Source organism: Bison bison, unplaced genomic scaffold (genome assembly GCF_000754665.1).
Source record: "Bison bison bison isolate TAMUID 2011002044 unplaced genomic scaffold, Bison_UMD1.0 scf7180017864373, whole genome shotgun sequence".
NCBI classification, from domain to species: Eukaryota; Metazoa; Chordata; class Mammalia; order Artiodactyla; family Bovidae; genus Bison; species Bison bison.
In genome coordinates, this window is record NW_011494945.1 from 10,693,440 (window position 1) to 10,702,017 (window position 8,578).

Sequence of the window (8,578 nt, forward strand, 5' to 3'; positions counted from 1 at the left end):
GTCCATAAGACTGTTCTATACATCAGTGTCTCTTTTGCTGTCTCATACACCGGGTTATTGTTACCATCTTTCTAAATTCCATATATATGCGTTGCCTTTTCTAAAACCAGCTTGAACATCTGGAAGTTCACGGTTCACGTATTGCTGAAGCCTGGCTTGGAGAATTTTGAGCATTACTTTAGTAGCGTGTGAGATGAGTGCAATTGTGCGGTGGGTTGAGCATTTTTGGCATTGCCTTTCTTTGGGATTGTAATGCAAACTGACCTTTTCCAGTCCTGTGGCCACTGCTGAGTTTTCCAAATTTGCTGGCATATTGAGTGCAGCACTTTCACAACATCATCTTTCAGATGTTTTTTTGGAATTTTCCTTGCTTTTTCTATGATCCAATAGATGTAAATCAGTAATTCTTCCTATATGCTCCCACAAAATCTTTCTCATGGTTTCTTCGAAGACAATATCATTAGATAATGTCCATTGTTTTTCTCTAAACCTGAGTATTTCTTAATCTCATCTATGTTTGATATTCTTGATTCCGCATCTTCTATTCTGATATATTGTATTCCCTTGTTTTGGAGGAGAGTATCCTTCAGTAGCTTCTTGAGAACAGATGTGTTGAAGTTAAATTTTTTGATATCTTACATAGCTAAGCATGTTTTTTATTTAAAAGCTTATATTTGAATGATAGCGTGGCTGGCTGTGGAATTTTACATTGAAAGTCATTCACTTAACACTTTTGGGGATGTTTCATCGTTTACGTTTCCATGTTGCTCTTGAAAAGTTTAATGGCAATCTGAATTCTTTTTATCTCTGGAATCTTATTATCCCCAGTATTATTAAATTTTACTTTGATATGCCTTGTTGTAGGTCTTTTAATGTATTAAGCTGTGCACTGGTGAGCCTTTTCAATCTAGTAACTTATGTTCTTCCGTTCTTGGAGATTTTTTTGGTATTATTTCTTAATTACTTCCTTTTGGTCTCTTGTCTCCTTTATTTCCCTTCTTCTCAGTTTCTATAACATGCCTCCTTGGATTGATTGGCTAGTTTTCTTAATATGTTTTTCTACTAGTTTTCCTGTTTTCTTTGTCTTTTTGATTCTTGTAGAATTTTTCAACACTGTATTTCTAAACTTCTATTGAATTTTTGAGCTTCTCAGGTGGTGCTAGTGGTACAGAACCCACATGCCACTGCAGGAGACACAGGAGACCCAAGTTCTGTCTCTGGCTTGGGAAGATCCCTGGAGAAGGAAATGGCAACCCACTTCAGTATTCGTGCCTAGAGAACCTCATGGACAGAGGAGCCTGGTGGGCTATTTATAGTGAGTGCGTGGGGTCTCAGAGTCAGACAGGACTGAAGTGGCTTCGCATGCATATATACATTGAATTTTTACTCTTCCATCAAATTTTTAACGTCTTATTCTCTGAATATTTTCCCCCCAGAATCTTGTTTATGTCCCATGGATAGTATCTAGTCTGTCTTAAGAGTATTAGTTACTTTTTAAATTTTTTTTGCTATTATCTTTGGTTCCCTTTATTTCTTTATTTTTCTTCCTTTTTCTGTTTGTTTTTCAGGTTAGAGGCCTGCTTCAGTTCTGTCTTAAATGTTATCTGTCCATTCATGTTTATTTATCCTAAGACATGTGATAACGTGTACCCTAGTACACCTCAGATGATTGCAGAAGTGGAGCTTAGGGGACAAGATTGTATGTGAATGACTATCAGAGAAACTGAGATGGCATTGGCTCCTGTGAACAGTAAAGGACTTCTTAGCTTTTTAGTATTTTGTATTTTAATTATTATGCTCTTTGAATTTTGAGAAGGTTAGAGCTCTGCTATCTACTATTTATTTTCAGAGGCAAAAAATTCAGATATCTAGAGCAGCACTGTCCAGTTTACTAGCCGTATGTGGCTATTTAAACTTAATTATAATAAAATAAAATTTAAAATTCCATTCCTCAGTTGTACTGGCCACATTTCAAGTCTTTGGTACCTACTTCATGTGTCAGTAATTTTCTGGAACCTTCCCAGATTAACACAATTTACATTACATTGATAATTCCACAAATACTGTGCAGTGCCCGAGGCTTGGAGCTTACCAAAAAGTGTAATTTATTCAACCACCATAATTGTCATGTTGCTACTCTTCTTTAAAGCTTCGGGTTGTGGTAAGAACTTTCCTTATTAAATGGATTAAAATTGTCGTAATTGTCTTTTTTTGACTTCTCTGGCTTTAGTTTTGTTTCTTTTCTTCCCAGACAGTGCAATGCTTGCTGGACAGTGGTGCTGATATTAACAGACCAAATGTATCAGGAGCCACTCCACTGTACTTTGCTTGCAGGTATGATATTTTATATTGCTTGATGCTCTCATTAAAGAAAGTTGCATCTGCTGTATTTCCAAACACAAACATACTTTTATATTTTCTAAAACTCTTTGTTTTCCCGGAAATACTGTGCTCCCTTTTAAGATGACATATATAGCATTATGTTTCTTTTATGTAACTGCATGATGAAAAGTGTTTTATACTACCAGTGTTTTCATATGTTGTAAGTGGAAGCTTTTGATTTACTTGATTGCTTAAATTTTAGGCTAATTACTTGGTAAGTAATAAGAAAGGTATATCAATAATCCAGTAATTTCCATCATTCTTTTTCAAGTACCAACTTAGTTTCAATAGGATAAGCTATTAAAGTATGTCTTAGTTCAGAGCAGTGTCTTTGCTTTCTCTGGATTTGTAACTTAAAAAAAAATTCTTTAATCATTCTTATTAAATATTAAGTTATGCATTAAGTTGTTTTTACACTTTTGTCTTAGTTCATTTTCTTTAAGCATACTTTTTATTCATTGATTCATTCATGTAATAAACAAACATTTATTTAGCACTCACTGTGTGCCATGTAGTATTAGAGGCATTAGTGATACAGTAATAAATAAAGCCCAGTCCTTAAGGAGCTGACAGTGTAATAATTATACACATACCTCCCCCCCAACCCCATACAATGTGTTCAATTAGTTGCAGTTAGGAGCAGTTCACAGTACACTTGATTTTTCTTTTTGGTTTAGATTATAAGAATTGTAGTATTTATTTAGGCTCCCTATTTTAGCTATAATGCTCTCCAGAAAGCTCTTTTCTTTTTCATGTCATTTTACCGGAGGTTTAAAAAATTTTTTTTGTTGCTCTATGTTGCTTGCAGGATCTTATTTCCTTGACCAGGGATTGAACCTGAGACCTGGCGGTAGAAGAGCTGAGTCCTAACCACTGGACCCCCCAGGAATTCCCTGGAGATTTGTTTTAGCTGAAACATCTGCTTTTCTCCTTGTTTAACTTCTCTTATAGGGTCTCTAATGTTACTTTGATCTGACTAATTCAAATCATTAAGCCTTCAATTAGAACACAAAGACTTCTGAATCTCTAGACCTCTAGATCTTCCCTGAATCCAGGTTTTTTCTCATGTTATACTTAAAATTCGATTGCTTGGCTAGAACACCCGTTCCTTTTTTGTGTCCTGAATTTATGAATAGTATAATTGATTTCCTGAAATCATATCCTATCTTGAGGGCTTATCTCTAGATCAGACCTTTCTTTGAAACTTCAGATTTGAATGTCCAGTTCTTGATTTACATCATTCCTTGGAAGTCTCAGAGAATCTCAACTGTTGACATATCCAAAATATTGCTTCTGATTTCCTTTTCAAGCCTTTTCTCCAGTTTTTCTCATCTCAGTCATTGGAACCCGTATCTTCTCAGTTGTGTAAGCCAGAAACTAGTCATTATTTTTTATTTCTCTTTATCTCTCTCTTTGACCCTCAACTTGGAGTATATTAGTAAGTAATTTCCACTTTGAGAATACATTCTGAATCTCATCACTTCTCTCTACCTTGCTAAACCACTTTAGTTAAAGTTGTAACCTCTTGTTTAGAATACTGCAATAGCCTGTTAACTGGTCTTCCTGATTCCTCTGTTGTTTCCCTACCTTCTGTTCTTTCCTCAGAAGCCATGGTGACCTTCTAAAAAATGATTTGGCTGTTATCTCTTTGTTTAAACCTTGTATTTAAACTTTACAGTGCCTCTTTATTGAATTTCCATTAAAATCCAAACCCTGCCTTCTTTCCTGGAGGAGAAATTGGCAACCCACTCTAGTACTCTTGCCTGAAAAATCCCATGAATGGAGGAGCCTGGCAGGGTACATTTCATGGGGTCACAAAGAGTTGGACATGACTGAGCAACTGAGCATGCATGTATGCCTTCTTTCACGAGACCTGCGTGGTCTGACCCTGCTTAGCTCACTGTGGTTCAGCCACATTGGTTCTCTTTGAGTCCTCAAATGCAGTGGATTCTTTCCAGCAGGCTTTTTCTACATGCTTTTTGTTTTGCCTGAAATGTTCTTCCATAGACTTTCTATATGGCTGACTCCATGTGCTTCATTGTTAATTTTTAGGAAGGAATTCCTGACCAATCTAAGTAGGCCTCTCTGCATATTTCCTATTACAGCATCATGATCATTTCCTTCATAGCACTTTGTATTTTATAGTGTTTATTTACTGGTTTATAATGTGTCTCCCCTGTTGGACTGAAAGCCCAATGAAAGAAAGAATTTTGTCTTATTCATCACTTTATATTCCTTGTGTGGTACAGTGCTTTGTGTTTAGATGCTTTGGAAAGGTTTTTGAATGAGTGAATCACTGTAATTACGTTTTTGAAAACTATCTTATGTAAAACAATGCCATGTGTACTGGTAAAATATAGGTATATTAGTGTTGTACTTAACTGTCATATTCGTATAGTTAGTCTGAGCATAGGGATGTGTAAAAGAACTTTTTAGATGTGCTTTCTGCTAGTATTATATACCCGTCATTAAGTTTTAACTAGGCAAACATATCTCATTGAACAAAGATGGTTAAGCAAATGCAATTAAAATTGAAACTAGAAAATAAATTCTTTTTGTAGCAGGATGATAAATATGGAACATGGAAGATGATTCATTTTGTAGGCGGACTTCTAATTGTATTCATGATATCTAAAGGTATACATTAAAAATTATAAATTATTCCCAATGTATTGTTTCTCATAAAAGGGAAAGGAAAGTGAGAAATAGAACAAGTTGATCTTGTAGACAAGTTACAGGGCTCTAAGATAAAAAAGCTGAACTTAATGTAAGTTTTTATTGTTGAGAGATGTTAGTAGGTATATCACAACATGTCTCATTCAAGGATCAGCTGAAACAGGTGTTTTTTTTAATTAAATTGAGAAGGTATTGAACTGTATAGGAGGTGGGGTTCAAATCACAGCCCCCAAACTGTGTAACTTCTTGACCTCTGAAGCTTTGTTTCCTTGTGAAATGGCAATACTGATACATACCTTGTGGAACCATAGTGCTAATTAAATGAGATGGCTTATTTAAAGCATCCTGCAGAGGATTTTACACTTAGTAGTTGGTAGATGCTCATTAACCCCTAGCACGCTTTTCCACACTTAGTGAGCACAGAGTTGTTTTGTCCTCATTCAGTTTCATTGCTCTGCAGGTTTTTCTAACAAATTTGACTCTTATCCCATAGTACAGGCAAGCCTTTTCTTTCTTCCTTTGTATTCTATTCTAATTCTGAACACTATTTAATAAAATAATACTACTGTGAGTGAGTCATTTCAGATTGCTTTTGAACTAAAACTATGGCAGGAAGTATCTCCTGGCTGCTTTTCTTCTCTAGGTATTTTGTATGAGAATTAGGATAATTCACTAGATTTTTTTCATGTGGACTATAAGCACACACTGATTTTCTCCTTCTGCCCAAATCTTCAGGTGCCTTTGTTTTCAAGACTTTTATATGGTATCTGAAAATGCTTCAGATCCTTAAATGATTAGGTTGGTTTTGCATTCACTCATAATACTTCCCATTCCCTTAACTTGGTTCTTTTAATAAAGGTTTGGATGTGTAGTGATTTTCAAATAGTTTCTGTAACTGCAGATAACTTTTATTCTGTTAAGGAAAGCAAGGTTTAGCTGGGGTTATATAAATTCAGTAAATTAGAGAGATTTTTATGGCATTTTGGAGGTCTGTAATAAAAGTGAGAGAGGTAAGATTCTGAACCTGGTTTACAGCTACTACCAGGCAACTCCTTTCAGTTAGGAAGTCCACTACAAAGTAGCTACGTAAAACAGTCCATAGACTCAAAATTGCAAACTTTTAGAATAGGAAAGAACCATTATTAGAAAATATAGAAAATACAGCCTCTTTATTTCATCAGCAGTTCCAAAAAATGTTGTGATATGTGTACTATATGCACATTAGCCAAGTTTTCAAATTGTATCACTGCAAGAGCCTAAAGTTAGAGACCTGAAAGTTCTTGAGAAATCAGTTCTAAGTGCTTTAGAAATACTACAGGTTTCTTATTAGTTAAATCTTTGCCAACTTCCTGCTGCTGCTACTAAGTCACTTCAGTCGTGTCCGACTCTGTGCGACCCCATAGATGGCAGCCCACCAGGCTCCCCCGTCCCTGGGGTACTCCAGGCAAGAACACTGGAGTGGGTTGCCATTTCCTTCTCCAATGCATGCAAGTGAAAAGTGAAAGTAAAGTCGCTCAGTCGTGCCCGACTTTTAGCGACCTCATGGACTGCAGCCTACCAGGCTCCTCCGTCCATGGGATTTTCCAGGCAATAGTACTGGAGTGGGTTGCCATTGCCTTCTTCTGCCAACTTCCTAGTTTCCATAAAATACATTGGCACTTCCTTGAAGGGAGTTATCTCAATCAGTATAAAAAAAATAAGTTGAATTGTAAAGAATAGTTATTGAGCACATGTTTGTAGTTATTTGAACTGAAAAATCTTTCATGCAGCATTTTGAGAAGTCTGTAACAGGATAATCTTCTTTGCAATTTTTCACATGAGTCACTTGTGACCCTAATGAGGTTATGCAGATTTTATGTATTATAGCAATTGTTTCTTTTAACTTACTTTTGAAATGAAATGCCACCTGGTTACAGACGAGATTTTAATGTAGTTTTGGAAATTACTCCAGCTTCATAAGAATGTCATAGTGATTTTTTTTCCTTGATATTAATTATTTTTGTTGCTATATGTGGTAAGAAATTAATCCTAAATAAATTATTATTCAAGGTTTTTTGTTGTTATTTTTGGTAGCTCAGTACCTTATTTAATGCTCACTTGTCAAATGAATGGTAATCTAAAATGAGAGCCCGTCATATAACTCAACAGATACATTGAGTACATGTTATAAGCCAATTGCCCTGCTTGGTGCTATGGAACAAATTATTGTCAAGAATTTTACAGTTTAGTTGGGAAGATTGGTCATCTGACCCAGGTAGTGAATAATTGTAAAAGAAATGTCACTAAAGTCGAACAGAACAGCTTTGTAAATCTGGGGTTTTCATAACCTTAGTATTGGTACTAGTGCTAAGTGACTTCATTCCTGTCTGACTCTTAAGAAAATCATTGTTTCCTTAAGTTAAGTAAGCTCCAGTTAGTTTCTTTTCTCATAGTCCTTATTTTTAGGTATTACACAGAATAGGACAGTGTTATTTGTAAAATAATTACTGTTAACTATGTAATACATAATGTGTTGGCCAGCACTTCCACCTGAAATGATGCTTGATGAAGACTTTTCTTAATGTAGACTAGTAAAATTAGTTTCTGTTGCTTTTGGAGGGATTGTTGATTTACTTGGTTTCTTGATTTTCTGCTTTTTTAGAGTAAATTAGATACTGTTCTTAAGTTATTTTTCATCTGTTGATATTTGTTTTAAGGAAGGTAATCAGTATTATAAAGTTTCAAGAGAGTGATAAACCTAATATCTGCCACCAGGTTAATACTAGGATGCTATTTTTGAAATTAATTTCAGTTACACTTTATGCAGTGTCATTTTGTGGAAAAGAATGAGTAGGTTGTTTTTATCTATTTAAGTTTCTAATAATCTGTATAGTCTTTATCTCTGTGAAATAACATACCTTTTTAGATAACGGTACTGTGGGAAGAGTATCGGTATAGAAAACCAGAGATATGAGTTCGAGTTTCACTTGTGCTTGAGTAGTAGTTTTCTCATCCACAAAATAAAATTCTTTGATCAGATACTCTTTGAAACTGTATGACTTCCTTGGGCATTTTGTAAAAGTAGCTTTAAATAAAGAAACCTAGAGGCTTTGCTGGTGGCTCAGTGTTAAAGAATCTACCTGCCAGTGCAGGAAGCATGGGTTTAATCCCTGGATTGGGAAGATCCCCTGGAGAAGGGAATAGCTACCCACTCCGCTATGTTTGCCTGGAGAATTCCATGGACAGAGGAGCCTGGTAGGCTATGATCCATGGCGTCACAAAGAGTCAGACACAACTGAGTGACTAACACTTCCACTTGCAGGGGTTTCCCTGGTGGGTCAGTGGTAAAGAATCTGCCTGCCAGTGCAGGAGACATGGGTTCGATCCCTGGTCCAGGAAGATCCCGCATGCCTTGGAGCAACTAAGTCCGTGTGCCACAGCTACTGAGCCTGTGCTCTAAAGCCAGGGGGCTGCAATTATTGAGCCCATGTGCAGCAAACTGTTGAAGCCCCCTGGCTTTAGAGCACAGGCTCAGTAGCTG

General features: G+C 36.1%; 1 protein-coding gene across 5 annotated transcripts in view; it reads left to right on the forward strand.

Moving 5' to 3' along the window:
• The window catches only part of HACE1 (HECT domain and ankyrin repeat containing E3 ubiquitin protein ligase 1), a 119,078-nt gene that overhangs the window by 37,680 nt on the left and 72,820 nt on the right, over positions 1–8,578 (forward strand). For all 5 annotated transcript variants that reach the window (XM_010856682.1, XM_010856684.1, XM_010856687.1 and 2 more), the window contains one exon: positions 2,252–2,334. In XM_010856682.1, the coding sequence (XP_010854984.1) occupies positions 2,252–2,334 (83 nt within the window). The remainder of the gene's footprint in view (positions 1–2,251; positions 2,335–8,578) is intronic.